The 21,626-nt window shown below is 38.0% G+C and overlaps 2 protein-coding genes and 1 long non-coding RNA gene across 6 annotated transcripts in view; 2 read left to right on the top strand and 1 right to left on the bottom strand.

The window, feature by feature from the left end:
* Positions 1 to 6,228, top strand: part of aplp1 (amyloid beta (A4) precursor-like protein 1) — a 38,919-nt gene extending 32,691 nt beyond the window's left edge. For 2 of the 4 annotated variants that reach the window (XM_061050691.1, XM_061050687.1), the window contains exons 11-17: positions 124 to 223; positions 316 to 483; positions 1,353 to 1,373; positions 1,478 to 1,545; positions 1,636 to 1,701; positions 1,840 to 1,983; positions 3,290 to 6,228. In XM_061050691.1, the coding sequence (XP_060906674.1) occupies positions 124 to 223; positions 316 to 483; positions 1,353 to 1,373; positions 1,478 to 1,545; positions 1,636 to 1,701; positions 1,840 to 1,983; positions 3,290 to 3,391 (669 nt within the window). In that variant the 3' untranslated portion in view covers positions 3,392 to 6,228. The remainder of the gene's footprint in view (positions 1 to 123; positions 224 to 315; positions 484 to 1,352; positions 1,374 to 1,477; positions 1,546 to 1,635; positions 1,702 to 1,839; positions 1,984 to 3,289) is intronic. The other 2 variants (XM_061050690.1, XM_061050689.1) reach the window with 2 other exon arrangements.
* LOC132984061 (uncharacterized) lies at positions 143 to 11,712 on the bottom strand. The gene is made up of 2 exons (XR_009674897.1): positions 11,522 to 11,712; positions 143 to 800 (listed from the first exon to the last, which is right to left on the bottom strand). It is a non-coding gene; the product is annotated as an uncharacterized LOC132984061 (long non-coding RNA).
* Positions 11,140 to 20,408, top strand: zbtb32 (zinc finger and BTB domain containing 32). Its single transcript, XM_061050692.1, has 5 exons — positions 11,140 to 11,435; positions 13,967 to 14,945; positions 15,831 to 15,925; positions 17,934 to 18,101; positions 18,723 to 20,408. The coding sequence occupies exons 2-5, from the start codon at positions 13,969 to 13,971 to the stop codon at positions 18,950 to 18,952; spliced, it is 1,470 nt and encodes a 489-aa protein (XP_060906675.1). The 5' UTR covers positions 11,140 to 11,435; positions 13,967 to 13,968; the 3' UTR covers positions 18,953 to 20,408.
* Positions 20,409 to 21,626: the final 1,218 nt, after the last annotated feature.

Genomic DNA, 21,626 nt, shown 5'->3' with positions numbered 1-21,626 from the left:
ATTTGCTAAAAAAATCCATTTAGGGTTATTTGAAGATCTAAGACCTGTTTTATAAAGAGGCCCATTCTTTAAACTCTGTTGGCTCTTTCTTTGTTAATTTTTAACCATATTTGTATCATGCAGGTGTACACACATCTCCATGTTATTGAGGAGAGGATGAACCAGAGTCTTGCCCTGCTGTACAAGGATCCCAACTTAGCAGAGGAGCTGCACGACGATATCCGTAAGCCTAAATGTTATCACCCATCATTTCACTAGTTTTTGAATCTAAAATCCCTGTGCATTAATTCAGTCTATTTATGCATTGGCTTATAGAGGAGCTGGTCAAGGCAGAAAGAGGCGACATCAGTGAGCTCATGACCACCTCCTTCTCCGAGACGCGCACCACTGAGGAGCTTCTGCCTGCTGAGAGCGAGGAGGAGAAGGATGATGAGGAGGAAGAGGAGAGAGCCTTCCAGAACAGGCCTTACCCGCCCCGCATTGGTATGTAACCGCCTAATACTCATAAACACACACAAAAAAATCCAACATCTTTCAATCTCAGAAGCCGATGGCAATCATTGTGCATCATCATTTGACAGACGGTACATGCCTCTGGGAACACATTCAAGTTTCTTTGTAATTCTGGTGAAGCGGGCAAACTTTTTCCGTGTGGCCGTGTTAACATGTGCAACGTAAACACTGTCATTTCCTGGTCTATAACATCCCTTGGAGATCCCGTTCATGTGTAGATTCTCAGTTAAACGCTAGAATATTCATTATACAGCAGCTTTTTTCTGGATTTTGTCAGCGGCATGAGCCTGCAAAAGTAACCAATTTTCTTGTCATTTATTTGTGATTAAAAGTAATTGAATTTGCCAAAATAACAACATCCTGATGCAGATTTATACAAAGTGAAAAGTCAAGCTATGTCAGGTCTGTTCTCAAGAGGAGAAGAAGCCAACTTTTCAAATATTTGTTTGTTGAATGGAGGTCACAGTGATCATTACTAATGTGTTTCAGGAAGTCATGAAAGGTTAACGCTGATTGTCTTTTGCGACATGGCGTCAGACAGATTTGTGGCTCAAGTTTGATGGTATAATCAAGATGGGCTTATTACCTTCACTTTTATGCAGATACGTTTATAAAGACTAATAAATGATCATTAGAGTACCGGCTTTGGGAGCTGGTGAGTCATCAGTGCAGATAACCTTCCTCATTTTTGCTGTCAGACACAGACTTTCCTGCATACATTTTTTGTGTAGAATCTGTACATTCACTATATTGTTTCAATGGCATGTTAATGGATGTACAAGTTTTCACTGGCTGATTTTCTTATTAATGCTTCTGTCTCTCTTTTATTCTCTCTAAAGAAGTGCAGTCCAATAAGAAAGGTAATCTGCTATTCCATGTCATTAAAGCATTGAAGTGTACAAAGATAGAATTTTTATTTTTTTTTACAGCAAAATGTTTAATTCTATTTTCCCTCTATCCAAAGCGGCTGCAGTTGATGAATATGATTACACCACATCTGAGAGAGGCCCAACCTATGAATATGAGGAAAAAGTAAGTAAATGCTAAGACAATAAAAATATGTGCTTTGTTTGGGGTTGTCATCTTTTTTTATTAATGTTGGCTCATTCCCACCCTCCTCAGATCAACACGTCTGTGGAGCTCAAGCAGGTGGTCAACAAGCCTCCTGAGATTGAGAGAGATGAGCTGGTGAGGGGCTGAATATGATATAATTATCGTCTTGCATTAGGAAATAATTAAAGAAATGTTTATTATTTCAGATTAAGTTACCTATTTTATGTTGTCCCCTTATTCAATTTCCAACTGCACATTTCTTTCTGTCTGTAGCAACCTGATGCCTTGGAGACATTCAACCGTGGCGCCATGGTGGGGCTGCTGGTGGTGGCTGTGGCAATCGCTATGGTGATGGTGATCAGTCTGCTGCTGGTGCGCAGGAAGCCATATGGCACTATCAGTCATGGCATCGTAGAGGTACGATTCCAGATAGGCCTTTTATCTAAGCTGAAACACTCTTAAAGAAACACACACCAGTTGTCTTTGCCTTAATAGTGTAACTAAAAGAAGGACGGATATACTGTAGACATATTTTATATTTACTGACTGTAAACGTTTTTTAAAGTATCACTGATATATATACATTTATTAAAATATCATATTTATTTTTCTTCACCTTAAGCTATCTGTTTTAACATTTATTAAAACATTGTAAAGGAATGGAAGAGGAAAAAATAAACAATATATCATCTCCTTGTGCTTAAAACATTGATATGATACATTAAGTTAGAGTATTCTTTGTGAGTTATATGGGAAGATTTATACCACTTTTACATCTGCATGGTAAATATGAAGCTACAGTTAGCGGTTGGTTAGCTTTACTAGCTCAGCATAAAGACAGTAAATAAAGAGAATCAAAGGGTACGTTTATTTTTTTGTCCAATAAAGGAGTTTGGGCCAGAGCTTTTTAGTAAAGGCTTGTTTCCTTTTGGTATGACAGCTAACTGTGACCATACTGACAGGTTCTGTCAGAAGGAGAGATATTCTCTGACGCCTGCCTAGGACTCATGGGTTAGCATTAGCCTTTGACAGGACCTATTGATTGATTGACTCACAAACAATCCTATAATCTTGTATTCAGACATGTGGAGCATAGTAATGTTTTTCTGTTGGGTTAGGGAGAAATGAGTGGCAACAAACATCTGATATCTCTATGTAACCAGGTACAAAAAAAGTAAAATAATTTAAGTTGTAAAAAAGGTACAATTTTGTTGTGAAGGTTGAAAACTGGTACATTTTACTGTTTTAACGATATTTATCGGGACTATTGCTCTCTTCAAAGGTTAAATAAAACTGACTTAAGCAATGGAAGTAGTTTAGCAGAATGTTTGCCTTGTTTCCACTCTTTATGTTTAGCTAAGCTAACTAGCTGCTAGCCTTTGCTACATACTGTACTTCAAATACAGATGTATGTGGGTGTTGATCTTTTTATCCAATACTGAGTGAGCATCAAAATATGTATTTTTCCAAAATGTTAAACTGTTCCTTTAAGGAGCTGATGGTGTTTAAATATTAAACTTGATGAAATCTAGAACTGTTTTTTTAGATGATTTCAGCTAAAGTTCAGGAGCTTAGGCCTAGTGGCGACACAAACACTCTTCTTGCCATCATATTGTTCAACCATTCATATCTGCCAGTCACTCCATATTCATTTCACATTTAATAAACACCACTCAGTTGAGTTTTTAGTGTGCAAAACTCTGAGCTTTTGTTTTTCTCGCAGCAGGTTGACCCCATGCTGACACCTGAGGAACGACAGCTCAACAAAATGCAAAACCATGGCTATGAAAACCCCACCTACAAATTCTTTGAACAGATGAACTGAGGTATGGGGGCCGCCAACAAGTCATGCCTGACCACTTGTTATGTCCCCCCCTCCCTCTCTATCTCCCACTCTTCCTTCCTTACAGTGATGTCGCAGCTACACTCCCTTTGACGATGTGTTGCAAGCATAAAGTAACTGAATAGAGTCGGGTGCGTCCCAAACCCATTGTAAATGACCGACAAAAACCTATCATCATTACCAGAATGTGAATAATGAGATAAGATACACACACACATCACTTGTTGTAATCTAATACTGCTCTGGGATAAAGTCTGAGCATTGTTCTCTCCATTAGCCATGCTGCATTCTTTCATAATTCTAAAAAAAAACCATCCCAGTGGCATGACTTGACCTGTTGCCCCTCACTGGAAACTGAAGCTGAACGGTGCATAATGCTTTATAGTATTTATTTTTCAGTAGCAGTTTATTTGCTGAAATTGAACCACAGTTAGATATACTGTATCTGTGTAGATGAGTGTGAGTGACAGCCTAGATACATTATTGTGTAAATCGCAAATAAAACCAACTCAGAGAGGAAGGGCAATTACCACGCTTATTTGCAGGCTAACCCTACCCGCCTGAGCTACTGTAACATCTGACATCACCTCTGATATAAGAAATGAACATTAAGTGAAGACAGGGGTGAGCGAGACATTTCAGCGTCACTGAAGTTGTTTTCTGAGGGTACAAAAACCATGTTTTGACTTTTGCCCTCTATTTTGTCAAAACAAACCAAATATTCAATTTAGCATAACCAAGTCAGTGAATAAGTAAGTATCCTTTGTACTGGCACCTAAAGAACTGTAAAACAGAAAAATCAGAAGTCCGTTATTTTAATGAAAGCATGACAACTCGGTGTATGATGCTGCTGTATTTATTTGTGTTGTTTTTAGTCATTGCTTTTGAACAGTCAGAAACGTCACCGTGCAAAAATGGACACTGTAAATAACGTAAGAAATACATACTACTAGATGTAGACATTTCTATGATTAATTTGCATCGATGTAATGGATTAATACTTTTAAAAAAAATAGTACATTGTGCTGTAACGAGAAGGAGAAACATTTTTCCTAACATGGCTGATTGAAAACGGACTGTTGTAAAAACCAGCACAAGACAATGACACAGTTACTTCTTTCTGAATGTATTTAAGGTAGACGTTGAGATTCCATCTTCTTTTAAGTAAACACATCATCCCCCCTAGTAGAGCGAAGTAGTGAAGTCAGACACGTCCAGCAGATAGACTATATGACTGATGCCCCTCTCATCTCTTCCCGTAGCAGCCTGTTTGTTTTACACATGTGTCAGCTGTGTGTCAGCGCAGAAGAGCTTCAACCATTAGGCATGTCATGTTGTACAGAGCAGGAAAGTGTAAAGAGGCCACAGCTATAGTCATGTGAAGTGTCAGTGTTGTGTAGTACATCCTAAAAACCGACCACACTCAGGCATGATAGTAGAAAAATTTGCTGTGAGTCTTTAAACCTGCAAGTTTGACACTTTTGGACTCAACAACATTGAATGTTAGTACTCTATAGATGCTTTATTTAAGTAACTAGCTTTTCACCGAATGACTCATTGTAGTTTGTCATACTTATGATCAACATAGTACCCTGTAAGTGAGAAGGGGATTGTCCCCTTTTTTCTGGCTGATTGTTTTACTGCTTAGTGTGTCAGGTTAATTCTGTCGGACCATCTCGGTAGAGGAAGGTCAGATTGTGGGATGTTGCTTTTTTGCTCATCAGTCTTTAACTGTATGCTATAATATAGATAATCCAAACCAAAATCAATTCTTTTTTTTTAAATGTCATACCGCTGGGAGTTTGCTTTAAAAGCCTGCGTTCATACGTGGAGGAAAAGTAATTTTTCTTCTGAGTTTTCTTTTTTCTTTCTAAAGTTTGCTTTATAATGAAGCAAAAAAAAAAACTTTGACTATCAGAGTTATGATTTTTTTGCATTAGTCTTCTGTTTCTCTGGTTAGGCAGGTGAATTGCCGGTTGCGCTTGTGTTAAGACGGGTGAAGAGAAGTCATAAGCCCTTGTATAATTTGTACAGCTACATCAGTGAATGAAAACGTTGTATGTTCACAGTTTAGGTCAGTTGATCTTGTAATGATACTACTGAAACCATAGATGAGAATAAGCTTGCCTGTGTTTCCCAAAACCACTGATGGTTTCCTACCAGCATTTAGCAGACGTAGAATGGTGTATACTGTAGTTACTCAAATCACATTTGTACGTAAGTCCTCTGTCAAATTCTAGACTTCTTTGTTGGTCTGTCCCCTTACTTCCCCCTGATGAAATATAAACAATGTTATTGAGATTTTAATTGCTGCATTATTGCCTTTTACAATGCTGTGTTTTGGATGTAATTATTCTGTATTTTTTATTTAAACGTAATAATCAGTTGGATCAAGGGTCAAGCGTTTCACCTGTAATGTAAATTTAGGGGCTTGTATGAGAACACACGTTTATAACATTCAGAAATGTGAATTAGAGACAGACATACGGCCTCTTCCTAATTGACAAGGAGTGGCACTAAGCACAAGTAGAAGCAAATGACTCAATTTGTGTACAGGTTGCTAAATGTTAGCCATTAATTGTGTCTGTCTGAATTAAATTAGACTGCATTGATTCTAGGGATGTTGATAGCATCACTGAGAGAGAGCTGTTCTTCATTTTCATTCAGACCTTTGACCAAAGACATGCTCCACCAATACGCAGACAGATTTAAATTTGGAGGGGGGAAAAAAAAAGTTATCTGTTGTGTTCCTGTAAATCTGAGAAATTAGAGCCGGTCAAGCTAATAAATAGTGTAATAAAAATGAATGACCCATTAAATGATGTCTCTGTGCTCATTGAATCCCTTCTTCAAATCTTCAGATTTTCACTCTATATGATAAAGAGTGATGCTGTGTACACATGATTAGGAAACTTCATCCAGTCATCAGTCTCTCAAAGGCTACATAGAGGAGATGCATGATGAAAGCTGAATCACCTTGTTAAGCCACAGTCAAGTGGGGGAAACCTCAACCACAGTGGAAAATCAACTTTTTAATCACCTGTAACTCCAAAGTTATTTCTTTCAAAAAGGAAACCTAAACTGCACTTTGACTTTTTTTTCCCCCAGGACAATAAAGATGAATCCAAAATGCCACATTAGGTTTAAATAAGTGCACAATGATGCATGTTAAAGTCTGTGATTCAAGTTGTGAAAACTTTTTCTTTTTTTTGCAAGGAAAATAAATGACTAAATGTGATGCATTCAGTAGTAAAACTTCAGTAAGATAAACATCATCAATACATTGTGTAAGATAGGGTGTTTATAAAGTCCTCAAGCCACAGTGTTTTTTCTGTGATTCTAAATTTGCATTTGACTTCCTATGTCAGGAGAGCTTCATGAATTATATTTCATATCACTAACAACATACTTCAAAGATTCTATCTTAATATCCACGAGTTTGTTAACTGCAGTAAAGAAATGAAAATTAACACTAGATGACAACAGTGGTACCAAGAAAACCAACCAACACAGTACAGTACTTCAGAAAACAATAGATAATCTTCAAAATGTTAATAACTGATTAGCTGATGAGTATTTGCCTCTTAATCTTATAGTGCAGTGAGTAATGATAAACTTGCTGTTCAGTGTGTGTTTGCTCAATTTATTTCTCATTGTGACATAATTTGCCTTAACCACACAATATATTGTACTCTATTCTGTTACACACACTAATACACATCAATAAAAATCTGAAGAGCTACCTTGACAAGTTTCCCAAGCATTACCTTACTATCACAAGCGTGGGCAGGCCTCGCACTTCCTTTACACATGAATTACAAAGAAGTGTCAAGCCCCAGCCCCAAGCCCTTCACCGGTTCACATCTTCCAAACCACAACAGTGACGGGTAGTCCTGCTTACCCAAATTACCGTGAAAAGGCTCTATGGCTGTACAGTGACAGTTTGTCAATGATACCTCTAGCGCACATCAGTCATCTTGTTAGCGGTTCCTCTGAAGCCGACTGTTCACATTAAGCCACTGTGGTGATGTAAGACGACTCATATTAACCAAGAATTTTTATCACGTTGCAGTTTGAGTGTGCCTGTTGTTCAGCATGGGCTATACTTTGATTCATTCAGCAAAACATCAACATGTAACCCCCAAGTATGCAAAGATTGAAAACCTTTTGTAGAGAGATCAAAGGTGTTATCTCATGACACATGATGAAATATTAGTCACACCATATGAGGGGAGGGGGTGCTAAAGGTCGTAACAAAATGTGCATGCACAGTTAGACACCTCAGTGAGTCAGCATAGATGCTGGGGGTAGGGTGACTGATGGTGATTGTTTAACTGACAGTGGGGGGATAGCGGGTGGTGAGGAATGCGGTGTAGGGGGGCTGACAGTCTTGATATTACTGGAAGGTGAAGCCCTGTGCATCAGCTCTGTCTGTGTCCTTACCAGATAGCGCTGATTGACATTTAAGTGTTGCTATAATGCTAATTTTTTCAGGGAGGAATATATGAGATCAGACTGTCCAGTGGTTTGAGTGATGCTTTACCATAACTGTTCAGTCAAAGGTATGTATGATAGCCCTACCTGTCTACCAATGTACATAAACCCACACAGCTAGGTTTTTATTACTGATTGTTACAAGAGCAAATGGTCAGTTGAAAAAGCAAAAACACTAAAAGTTGGTTTATACATTTAGCAGGAAATTTGTAATAAAACAAAACAAAAATGTTGCTATAGTGCTCCTCTGATGCAACAACATTTCAAAGCTGATATAGGTACAATTGCAAGAAAACCGCATTGTGTTTAACACCTGAGAGGTGACACATGTGAAGCACTTGTCATGTAAAGGGCGTTAAAATGCAACACATTTGGAATGTAGTTGTCGGTCAGTGAAATCAAGTTACATTTCACTGCAACCTTTGTGTAGTGTTAAAATCTTAACAAAGTCAAACACGTATTTTTAGGTATTTGTAATTTACCATTTTTCACCTGTTAGAAGTTTGAACTGATGGCTGCAACTGGGGGTGTGCTACGCAGCCTCTGAAAGTGCTGTATCCTTTTCTTTGGTTGCAGAACGTAAGTAAAGAACAAACTGGTAACACTATCAGCTTCTTTGCGTTCCATAGTCCTTTAAGAAAAAATGGCACCGACATACTGTCAAATTTATTTTAGATCATTTATTAAATGTGTAAATGTGTATCAGCTTTCTTTGATACACACGTTTTCTTGTATATTTTTCGCCTTGGTCAATTTTTATTACTATATAGTCAGATAAAAGTTAACCCTTAATATCTTGTTATCTGCATGACAGGCCTGGTAAATCTAAATTTATTGTAAGGGGGACAGGGAATGTCTGGGGCAGAGGTCCCTGTCTGCGTGACCTTCAGCTTCCACCTTCCAAATCATTTCTTGTGCATCACAGGGCAGGCAAGTTGGGAAAATGGAATCAACAACCGAAGAATCCATTCTCAGTAATAACCTAACCTAGCTAACCATAGCTTACAGTAGATCAACCACGACAAACCTTTCACGTCCAAGTATTTTGTATTAGTTCCTCCCCCATCTTATCTACAATTAAATGACATTCTCAATAAATACATGGTCTCAGATTAGTTTATTGCTAAATCTGCTGTTTTTTTACGAGCTTGACTACTTTTCAAAGATATATGAGCAGCTATGCTGATGACACTCAACTCTCTAAAACCTAAGGTGACCATTATTTCAAACTTTCAAATTGGGACACTTTAATTTGACCACACACCTACATGTATCAGTCCAAAGATTGGTGACCTGCACTCGTCACACAAGGTGGAAGACAAAGCTGCTCTCCTGAGCAGCCTGTTAAGTTGGTTGCGTCTGTTGTTTGCCTCATTTCAGTGGATGTATTACTGTATGGATGTATTATTGGATGATAACTTAGGCTAGCTAAGCAACAGCCGCATATTGATTAACTCATGTACAGTAAAAGAAGTATTGAACTTTGACTAGAGTAGTATTAATGATGTTTCTCTTTTGGTTAAATCAGCAACAGCCTTGGCAAAGACATTGATTGACATGGACAAATCAGTGTTGCGAGCATGGTGTATTGTTTTGGTTGGTTAAAAGCAGTAAAGGGACTGTTCAGAACCAGGACATAATGCCGTTCCTGGTCAAATCGTGACGAATGGTCACCCTAATGTAAACCTAACAACTGCTACATATGATGCAGGCATTAAAGTATTTATACATGGACGGCATTTAGCATTATTGACAGCAAACTGAATATATATATAATACATATTTTAAAGTCTTGTGATTTATGATAGCCATTCAAACAAAAAAGAGTGTATTTCCAAATCTTTAACATGAACAAAAATGTACCACATAAACATTTCTATCTTCACACTGTAGCTCCTTTATTCATACCAGATGTGACTTCAAAGGGCTTTTGCCATGTGATTTTATATGAGCTAACACTCTCTTCTATTATTCAGACATACTGCCATCTGCTCTTTATATGAAAGTTACTGGCAACCATCGATCACAGCTGTTGGAAAGGAAAGTGCGCAAAGCATTTTTGGCTAACTTTGACCGCTCATAGTTTTTGTTTCACTTTTAAAACAACAAATCTTTCTGCACATAAAGCATGTCTGACTGTGCTGAAATCTTCTTGTCACTCTTTTTGCGCGGAGGTTATCTTTGGATTTTCTGGTTCACCTCAAAGATACATGATTGTACACAGCATCTTTTAGTTCTCATTTTAAAGTGGCACTTCAATCCAATTCTGGACAGAAGAACCTTATAATGACAGCTTCAGGTTAAGTCAAGTCAAATAAGTAAATACAGCAGACACAAAGAAACAATAAGACTACAAATCCTGCTCCGTTGTGGTTGTCATATGTCTTATTTGTCATTCTTGCTGTGCAAAGGTTGAAAACATGATTTCATGGTAGACAGGGGTCCACCGTCATACAAAATGTTCCTTCCTTAGAAACACAGTTAAATGACTTAAGCACAGCTGGCCATGTTTGTGAGAAAGTTCATCTGGACTTTTATCCTGTTGACAGATGAATTCATGTGACACTGATATAACATGATTGACTGCAATATCCACAGTCAAGCAGAAGATTTGAGGGTAATTCGGCTTTTCAGTCTAGGTCACACCATGAGAAGGTAAAGTTAACGGTAAAAATGTTAACCTAAGAGGTTAAAATAAACGACAGCCAAAAAACGTGAAACATCATTTTGAATTGTATAAGTATTGTACAACAATTACAAAAGTGCTGATAAAAACAAATGTGTATTCTTAACTAATTACAATGAATCGTTGAAAGCTCAAACAAAGGTCTCATAAAACAAAGTTGTCATAATGTACTCAGCCTTTAAGGCCTCCTAAACTGACCAGCTCTCTACAGTTGGCCTATTTCTGTAGCTTTTCACACTATGGTTTGACATATGAAGGTGAAGCAGATATTTCTATTTAAAGGGTGCAGGTTTCAGAGAAGTCTAGCTTACATATCAGAACCACCGTCCTTTTGTCTGTATGTTTCCTGTTCCAGATAAGACTGTTTGAAGTGGTTTTTTGTCTCTGCACAGAACCGTCTCTTAATGTAGTGACCAGCATGTACAGGTATACTGAATCAGTATGGCACGCAAATATCCCACTGATAACCACTGTCCTCTTTTCTCTCCCTCTTTCTCAACACACACACGCACGCACGCACGCATGCACACACACACACACACACACACACACACACTGTACTCCACGCTTAAGGCTAAAATAAATAACAAATCAAAAATTCAAAAGAACTGAATTACTAAGAAGAAAGTCAGCATGTAGTACCATTAGCAGGATAATCAATTCACCAATAAGAGCTCTCTAACCCTAAGAGAAAAGATGAAGAAGAGGGAGTGTCAAAACAAAGGAGGAAACCACTCTGTCCCTCACCAAAACCTGTACCCAGACTGACATGTCACTTTGCTAGTCTCTTCACGGTCATGATGCAAGGCTGATCATCATTCTTCAGGGACAATATTCACTGAACAGGTAAGTGTCTCATTCACAAAGCTTGCTTAGTTTCTGGGGTTACCAAGACATGAAACCACAGACAAATACACTTTAGCATTGCTCACCTTTGATCTCCTGCGAACACAGCCTAGCATGCCGCTAGTGATGCTTTCTAGCCACAAAGTTCTGTCTTCTGACCCTAATATTGTGATCTTTGGGGAGGATGTTCTGAACAACAATGGACAACTGCATGTACTGTATACATATCCTCTCTGTAAACTACAAGGAGCCTTAAGAGCTGTGAACTATGTCACTGCTCTGCAGGAGTGCAAGCATTAGAGCAGCATCAAGGGGAATTTTAGAATTGCATAAGCCATTTTTTTTTTTTTTTTTTTTTTTTTTTTTTTACAAAATCAGACTGGGTTGTCGAGGAGAAAATGCATAATAAGATCAAATAAAATGCATTACAAATGTTGATTTGTTGGGGGGTAGTTTTAATCAAACTTTTAACAACATTTTTAACTATCAAGCTTATGTGTCACGCATCCCATCAGTGTGAGTATGGAAGAGCGGTAAAACGTAACCTGCCCTGTGCATCAGCTCTGTCTATGGCCTGATCAGTTAGTGATGAATGACATCTAAGTGTTACTATAATTCTAATTTGTGGGAGGAAACAGGTGAGATCAGACGGTCCAGTGGTTTGAGTGATAATTTACTATAACTGTGCAGACAAATGCATGTAAGATAGCCCTACGTGTCTACCAACATACGTATACATAAACTTGGTGCTCCACTAGCCACCCAAAAATATATAGATTGCGCAATATGTTCAAAATATATATATAAATATAATTATACCTTTTTTGTTATTACTAATAAATTGAATTTATGGGAAAGTTTTGTACAAAATTCTTATTGAACATATTGCACAAAAGTCTTTTCATTGAGTAATTTCTTCAGCTTAGAATTTTGTGACACTGGCCTAAGATTTATAATGTGAACCATCTATCTTTGTTTTAATATTTGAATTTATGTGACGCACCTTCATCTTAAAGCAACTGATGCAATGGTCCTCGAAACCTACACCAACAAATTTGCAGTGAACATTGTTTTCCTCAATTTAAAAACTGTATCTCTCCTCACAGGCTGAAGGGATGTTTAGAACTGCATGGGTCCCAGAATGACTCGGTTTATCGGGCAGCTCAATATAGCCGTGTCATGTCCATGAACGCAGACGATAGGCCATACTAAACTGATGCATTTAATTCGAACAATATTTTTTCAGCCTGACCTCGACACTATTATCACATATTCATTTCTAAAAGAGGAGATAAATACTACATTTAAATCTTAAATTCTCTGTATGGCCCTTATCAAATACACTGGATCTAAATAGACTTTCTACTTCTGATACAGACCCCGCTCGACGGCACTTTCATTTTCAGCATTACATTCTTTCATAGAGTCATGGCACTTAAAGCAACTTCTGATATTGACTTGAAATAATTAAATGTATTCACGACAGAGAGAGAGAGAGAGAGAGAGAGAGAGCGAGAGAGACTTACAAGTTTTTCACAAATATGCGTGCACATCAAAAAAGAATTCCAGTAAAGAGGCAACAAAATGTCATTTCGTTTCACATCTACTTTCCATTTACAGTCACCATCAGACGACTGAATGGGGTTGCGATTGTGCAACAACAACAAAAAAGCCTCTGTAATGTCACTCATTAGCCTCTGCAGCAGCAATCGACTACACACTGTATGATCATTAAAGTTGATTAGAGACTCTGACTGTGTGAAGATGACAACTTCAGCTTTCCCATAGTTTCGACAGACACAACATTCTCATCCATGAATTTGACATTTTAGATGAAGAATGCCAAAATATTGGTGACATACTTACAGTAAATATTTACATATTCCACCCCTTCAGTTTGATGTTTATTGTATCCAAATATGGTCTGATTGTTTTTGATGTTGAAACTTTACTCATGTTTACTCCGGTGTACAGTCATTAGTCATGGTTTCGTATACTGGTAGGGCTTTGTGGCTTTATGTCAGTGCTGAATATCAAAGCTTACACAAAACTGAGTACATTTCCACACATTAACCAGACATTCAGACATGATATCAGACACAGTTGTGATTGCGAAAGTGTTCCTTTTTTTTTTAAAGCCTGAATTATTGTTATTAAGATAAAAGTATTTACATGATTAGCTTTCAGATAAAAAATAATCATAAAATCTCTTATGGGTGAAAAATCCAGTTTCTATTTACACCGACCTGTCACAATTTGAACTAATTAAATCTTCTTGGGTGCCTTCTGCCCCCTCAACTCTCACTATAGGTAATGCTGTCTGGAAACAATGGAAAAACTGTATAAACCACAGAAAAACTTCCCTGCTGCTGATTTGCAAAGTGATTTTCCTTTGTGAAGTTTAGCATTTCTAAAAATGTCAAATACCTGAACATTTTATTGAAACAGAGTGTGTGGGCATAATCTGACAGGATCTCTCTATTTGTTGCTTTGTCTTATTCAACTTTTTACACATTTTCTATCAACTCTAGAAATGATCCGAATCAGCAACCCCCAATACTTCCATTTCCTGGAGCAGGCAGATTACCTTCGTCGCTCAGGGTCGCTCTGTGACGCCGTCATCTCAGTGAAGAGTCAAACTTTCCGAGCTCATCGGCTGGTACTGGCCTGCGCTAGCAGAAAACTAGCGCAGCAGCTAGCCCAGGGAGTCACAGACAACCCAGTCCACTGCACCCTGGAGTATTTCTCACCCCACACCTTCCAGCAGGTTCTGGACTTCACCTACACACAGACTTTGGAGGTTTCCGTGGAGGACCTGCACCTACTGCTCAGGGCTGCTCAGCTGCTGGAGATGCAGCTGCTGGAGGATCAGTGCCGGAAGCAGCTGTTCAATCTCCACTGCAGAGCCAGAAGTCAAGAAATTACAGATGTCAAAGAACAAGAAGAACAAGAAGAAAATGAAGAGGATCAAAAGCCAAAACGAAGCCAAGTTTATGAGGAGAGACTCGGACAGAAATCTTCCCCTGTGGAGGAGGAAGGCTGCGACATCATCGCAGAAAACAGTACACCTTCGGATCCTGCTAAGAACCACAACTGTCCCCAATCCCAAATAGAGAAGCCCAAAGTGTCCCCTGTTTCCTACAATAAAGACAGTGTCATTACCAGACCTGCCACCAGCAGCTCCTCCTTCTCTCCCCCCTGGATTCTACCAGCAAACTTGTGGAGCTCTATGAGCACCCTGAGGCGCATAGCAGAGTACTCAAACCTAGTTGCAGCTCACCCTCTTCAGCCCCAAAGCCAGTTCTCCCTCTCCACTCCCCACATATTCCCTTTATTTGGCCCCCATTATCAGAGCTCCATAGTGGACTGCTCAGCCTTTCATCCCCAATACAGACAAAACTTTTACCCCGGGTCTAAAGAGACAGGAGACATCATCAAACAAGGAGTGTTAAAAAGGAAAAGACTGAGACAGAGAGCATTCACAGGGAGTGTTCAAACCAGCAACATGAGGTAAGGCTCTCAGACATGTTCATAGAAACATCTTCTTATTTTTCTCTTTTTAATTTTTCTCTCTGTATTTTCCTCTAACAGAGTTATTTAGAATCCCCTAATCTGCTCAATTGTTCCCTTGCGACAGCTACTGTACCTGACTCACTGCTTTTTGGGTAGATGTGTGTGCTCGAGCCTCTTGCACTTTCCAACTAGAGCAGTTTCACCTGTTAACCCTTCCCTGCCAATCCTAGTCTCACAAAAGACACATCATTTTATACTCCATGAATTATGTTCTGTACAATTATGCCTAATACACTCCAGACTTTGATTTAATTCTGAATGACTTAACCACTCTACGTGTGTGATAGTGTAAAACCCCCTTGACTTTTGTTTTGGGATGATTTATGTCTTTTTTTGTCAAGTGAATGCAAATTGTACAGTGTTCCACGCATCGTAAACCAAACAGTGTATAAAGGGGAGCCCCCTAAATTTCTCCCCTCCTTTGCAGATTTGAAGATTTTACACCCACTGAAACACAGTTTCAGAGTTTCAGATCGACCTCTTATACACTAGAAAGAAATTATTGAAAACATTCAAGTGTCCTGGAAAAAATAGCTTCCATCTTTGTCATTTAATTATCCTTTACATTCTCCCTTTATATTACATTTATGTGAAATAAGCTTTTATCCTAAATGAGCTACATAATGTCTTGATGTTGGAGACTGAGAGGAACAAAGTTGCCTGTTTAGGGATCTATTCTGTGATAACACAAAATGCTTCTGTGAGTCTTCTACATGGCGCATATTTCTCTATTGATGTATCTTTTTGGAGCGACATTCTGAGGGTTGAAGGTACAAGTCGTGTCAGTTTTTTGCGACCGCATCAGAAAATGTTTCTCTGCAGTATTCAGGAGGAACCCAAAGCCAGCCCAGAGAGAGTAAAAGCCTCCCAACACTGCAGAAAAAGCCTCACTGTTGATCCAACCTCCACCCGATCAGGTAAGAATATGATCGTGACAAATGTAAAAGAAAAAAAAAACACATTGAACACACTAGTCTGCAATTCTACAAATCACATCATTATTCATATACAGCTAGAAGAAAGTGTTACTTATGTGGTGTAGAACTGACACGGTAAAACAGTTTAACATGGTAGTAAGATGTTCATGCCGTGACCCCTAACCTTGGCAGGCTCATACATTTTAGACTCATATACTCATAATGCTGCTACATACATTTAGCTACGCAATGGAAAGTGATAAAGATGCCTGTGGTTTTGAGAGCCCCGGTGCAGCAGGAGCAGTAGTGTGGTTAGATACAGCGAGATACATGCTTTACAGTATTTACTGCATCGCAACAGTGGTTTTTCCTGAACCAAACGCAAACATGTTCTTCTTTTTTACTCTACAAAATATGAATAGAAGATAGCAATCACACAAAAAACCAGCAAAAGTAACGGTCTGAGTTTGTGTGTGTTTGTGTGTGTTTGCATATGCATGTGTGTAGGAATATGCAAATACGAATGTGATAGCTGACTCTGCTGACTGTGCATTCTATCTGATAAACAAGGTTTTATCTGATGGTTAATATCTCTGCTCAATGGAACATTACGTTCTTGCTCCAACAGATAAGGCTGATCTGTTCTGCACTCGATTTTAGTGTAGGTTGCACTCTACTAACTTATATCTCTGATTACATAATAATCTACACTAGCACTTACTGAAACTGATATAAAGTTACGTAAAAAATGTATAAAGCACATAAACTAAAAAGTATATAAATACATTCCAGCTCCTGTCTTTCCTGCTGCTATGAAAAGTCTTATTATGATCCTATGCTATGTTTTTCTCTTACCATGAAAGTAAATGTGTGTAAATCAGGCTAAAGAAAAAAATAAAACATCATCTTTGTGGGACTTTAGGGCTTGTAAAGTGAGAGCTGAAGAAGAATATTGGACAGGAAACGTGATAATGGTGACAGGTCTCAGCAGGTTGTGTTAAGAGTGGTGAATCTTCAATTGTTGTGGTTTTATCTCGTTCTCTTAGTTTCCCCTACTTCAGACCCATCCTCTTGTTTCAGCATCCTGTCTACACTATAAGGCCCCTCGAGTTTTCACTTTAGAAACGCTAAAAAAAACTATCAGGTCAGAAAGCCTTAACTGTTGCTCAGTTAACCTCAAAATCACACCTTTGTAATTGTAAGAAGAATCCTATCATATGCAGCTGCAGAGGAGACGCATGCAGCGTGACAGGGAAAGAAGAAAAAAATAACTTGTTTGTTGGAACAGGATGCTGACCAAAACGAACTTGTACATTTAAAAGTGATTCAACTATTTATATTTGACTTATATAGTAATCAAACATAATAATAATAGCTTGGACCCAAGGATGCTTACCTTTTACGTTTCATAATCCACAGTCATTTCTAATATCGCCTTTAGATGGAAAAAGAAAAAAAACCCTGTATCATTTTGGTTTCCTTTGATAATTTATTTTTCGAGCAGATTTAATTTTCTCGTAATGATCAGTGAATGTATTGATTTATACAATTTTAGAGAACAGTGAAAATTGCAGCGCCTCAAGAGACTTAATACTGATACTGTTCAGCTAGCAGATTGCTTATAATTTTATTGCTGAAATAAACTTCGGGGATATTCCATTTGATTAAAAACTGAGAAGTAGAAGATCGTCACACTGGAGAAGCTAATAAATGTAAACTTCATATCCATTTTGAAATAACTTACCATGATGGCTCTTTAAATTAATTTAGTAACGGGTGTCCTTTGAGGCCTGCGGATTAAATTGCTCTTTATTTGAAAAATGAAACTACATATCCACACATAATAAATGAAAGAAAAGCATAAATAAATAGATAAAGCTGACATGTTCAGTGTTACCTGTTTCAGGAATCGTAACACATTTCCAGGTACAAGATGTTTCTGTGAAAATCCAGGCCCACCACAATGTTCACACTTTCCTGTATTATTGTCATGTTGTTGTTTGCACAGGTGCGGCCTGCACAGGGTGTCAGTTATGTGGAAAAACACACATCGTGCAACATGAACCCCAATCCCATGGACAGGAGCAAAGAGGAGAAAAACCGTACCATTGCCAACTCTGTCCTAAGACGTTCAGTCTGAAACATCAACTGGACACACACCATCGAGTTCACACAGGTAGGAAAGTTGGTTAATCTGCTTAGTGCTTTGTGAGTCCTTGAACTCAGGATGTTCACATTCATAGATTTTTCGATAAAAAACATGCTACAATTCAGCTCTGAGACTCATGGTGCTGCTGAGTGCGTCTGTAGATATTAAATATGTCTAAAACGTAGGTCTGTGCCTACACAATAATGTCTTTGTTTTATACTGTGAGCCATTAGAGCAAAAACTACAAACAGTCTCCAAGCAAACTTTGAATAAGTACATTCATTATATTTGTCCAAAATTTAGTAAATAAGTCAGATTAACAAGGCTATGTCAGAAAAAAGTGTTCCTATACAATGCATCCAATAGATAAAGTTAGAAGGGCTAGTTAGCATTTAAGCCTTGTTGCAAAAATCAGAAAAATCAGAGTGAGGTTCACTGTTAACAGAGTGAGATAAGTTACAGACAAAACAGGGGGTTTGAGACTCCTTCTGTTTTTTGTTTTTTTTACCAAGTTAACAAACATTACTACACCTGGAATGTACAAACTTTAAACCCTAAAAGCTATAAAGCAAAATCTCAGATGTTATCCCCTCTCTCCTCCTTCCTCCATTTCCTGTTCCACTTGTTCTCTCTCCTCTCTACTTCTAGGAGAGAAACCGTTCGAGTGCCGTCTCTGTGGTCAGCGCTCACGGGACTACTCAGCCATGATCAAGCACCTGCGGACTCATGGCGGAGCAGCGCCCTACCAGTGCACCGTGTGCATGGAGTTCTGCAGTAGCCTGGTGGCTATGCAGAGACACGTCAAAGGTCACGCAGTGCAAGACTTCCCCCCTGACTGGAGCATCAGCAGCACCTACATGTACACGTCACACATCTGAACCTCACAGCAAAGGCACTCCTGGCTAAGATAAATCTCTTGTGGTTTAGCTTTACGTTTGTTACTTTCATGTGTTGTTAACATTATAGATACGAGATATCCTGAAGGATAAATCCCTGACTCAACTTGCAAAACACCTTTCATACGAACATGCAGCCCAAAGTGCTTCAGATACAAACAAACAGCCAGTAAATGAGAACAGCAATTGACATTGGCAACAGTTAAAGCGTGTAAAAATGTTCGAAATTAATGAATAAAATGGCTAATAAAGTCGGATGGGCTACATTAACGGCAGGGAAAAAAGTAAAAACATGCCAAAAACATGGATCAAAACTTTAATATTGCTTCTAACATTAATTGGAGCTGTATACATTTTCTACAAACACTTAGATTGTGCTGGTTTCAGAACCCCAACAATAGACTTATTTATTCCAGTTGTGTGTCTGAAAGTCATTTAATTGTTGCCTCTATGTGTAACATTTCACATAGAGGCATGTTAAAGCATTGAACATAAAAAGTTGATGTGCACTGAAAAACATGAATCTCCTTACTTTCATAGTTATTGGATCATTGTGCAAGCTCAGTAGTTCTAACCTAGGTTTATAGCACCCTCCTGAGGGCGACTGGTGTAAGGTATTTATTTCTGCAGTAGGGCACAGGTATAGGGAATATTCATGACAAAATGGGAGCAGGGGCTGAGATAATACATGTGCAGGCATACATATACATATATTTTTGTTTTTATTCGTGGAACATATAAACAGTTTTGTGTATTGTGAGATGACTCTGTCTGAATCTGTCAAAAACACCATGTGTCGGATTTGTCATAGATAGTCACTATGTATATCCCTACTGAATTAAAATTCAAGCATATCCACTTGAGCCTTTTTAAGCAGCGACTTTATTCCACTCCATTATTGAGAGTAATGCAGGAAGAATGTTATCCAGAGTATGTCAACACAACCTTGAACCTACATACCATGCAGCATGGTAACATGAAAAAGTTTAAGGAAGACTGTAATGGGAGACGAAAAGGTCACTCAGCAGCTCTATTAATAACAAAGCTTATGCAGGAAACATGACAGTGTGGATATTCTGTAATGTCAGAAAGTGTGAAGTTAGAATCTATGAGGGGCCTTACAAGACATAATTAATTCTGGCCCTCTCCCACACATAAATATCTGTAAGAGATGTATGTTTGTATGTATGTATGTATGGATGTATGTATGTATGTATTGTGTGTGTTTATGCATGTGAATTGATTACATAGGCAGAGCTTTTGTAACTTAATAGCACTTAAAGATTGTGTTTATTTGTGAAACATTATTAAATGTTTTTGTGGTATAAAATAAATATTTCTCTTTTCATTCATTTAAAGACTCAAATGGGTTATATCATATTTAATGATGGCATGTGTATGGAATAACAGAGAATCCAATAAACTATAGCTTACATAACACAGTTGTCCTGGTGATTCTTTGTAAGTTTTGAATTAAAAAAAAAACTTGTAGAAGTTAAAGTTTAAATAAGTGCTTCAGGATTGGAAGGGAACTAACAGTGGTGTCTCATGGAAGTCTGGGCCACATGAAGCGATAACACTCTACCCTATCCACGCTCTCTAGGGTGGATAGGGTTTTACTGATGAAATGATATCTACCCTAACAGATGTGTAGTTAAGAGAGTGTGTTTTAAAATATCTTAATTACTGAATTTCAGATAAAAACACACCAAAAACACTCTTAAAATAGGACATTCTGTATTTTTTTTTCTACTCCCCTTTGACATTAAAAATCAGCCATACACCATCTGTGTCAGCAGGCCAACCAAAAAAATATTTTTTCAGGGCAATAATACGTTTATTTGTTGTTGTTTTAAGGATTTTATTTTTTTTGTATTTAGGATATATTTATGAGTTCTGAAGCAATGGGACCAACATATTTATGTCACTTTAATTACCTTATTAATTATTATTATTATTTTCATTAATAACTTTTGACTTTTGCAATCTCTTAAAAGTCAAATGAGGCCAGAAAATATTTCATTTATAGTGCAGATCATTCTGAAGGTTGCTACTGTGACACATTCTGTGAAATCCAAACACCTTGTTGTTATATTTAGCACACTGAAGGGTTTGTCATGTACAGCTTAGCTTGTGGACTGAATAAGAAAAAAAAACAAGTACTTTTAGAATAAAAGAGGTATGGATTGGTTTGTTGTCTCTGACATAATCTGTTGTTTGTTTGTAAATGTATGCATGGCCTGAGTTGACTGAGGAACCGAATCACCCTCTGGGATAAATCAAGTTTTCTAAGTCTAAGTTTAAGTCTAAGTAATCACAGCCTTATAGCAAAAGTTTCACATTTTCCTACCCCGGTGACAGCAAATGAGCAGACTGAAACAACAGACTAATTCATTGCCATTACATATACTGGAATACTGGAATGAGTTGGATGAACGGCATGTAAAGATCTCACACACTATCCTACTAATCAAATGAATAGAACTGATACCGTGCAAGCTAGAAGTTTTCCAATATGAGTATTAAATAAAGTAATAATCACAAAATGAGACATTTATAATCAGTTCTTATCCTTCTGGGATTTAAAGTCAGTAATGTACACTATAAGTCAGCTCATTTGATTTACCTCTATGCCCATGTGTTTCACCAAATTGTC

This window comes from Labrus mixtus, chromosome 11 (genome assembly GCF_963584025.1).
Source record: "Labrus mixtus chromosome 11, fLabMix1.1, whole genome shotgun sequence".
NCBI classification, from domain to species: Eukaryota; Metazoa; Chordata; class Actinopteri; order Labriformes; family Labridae; genus Labrus; species Labrus mixtus.
This window is presented reverse-complemented; position numbering and strand designations above follow the sequence as displayed.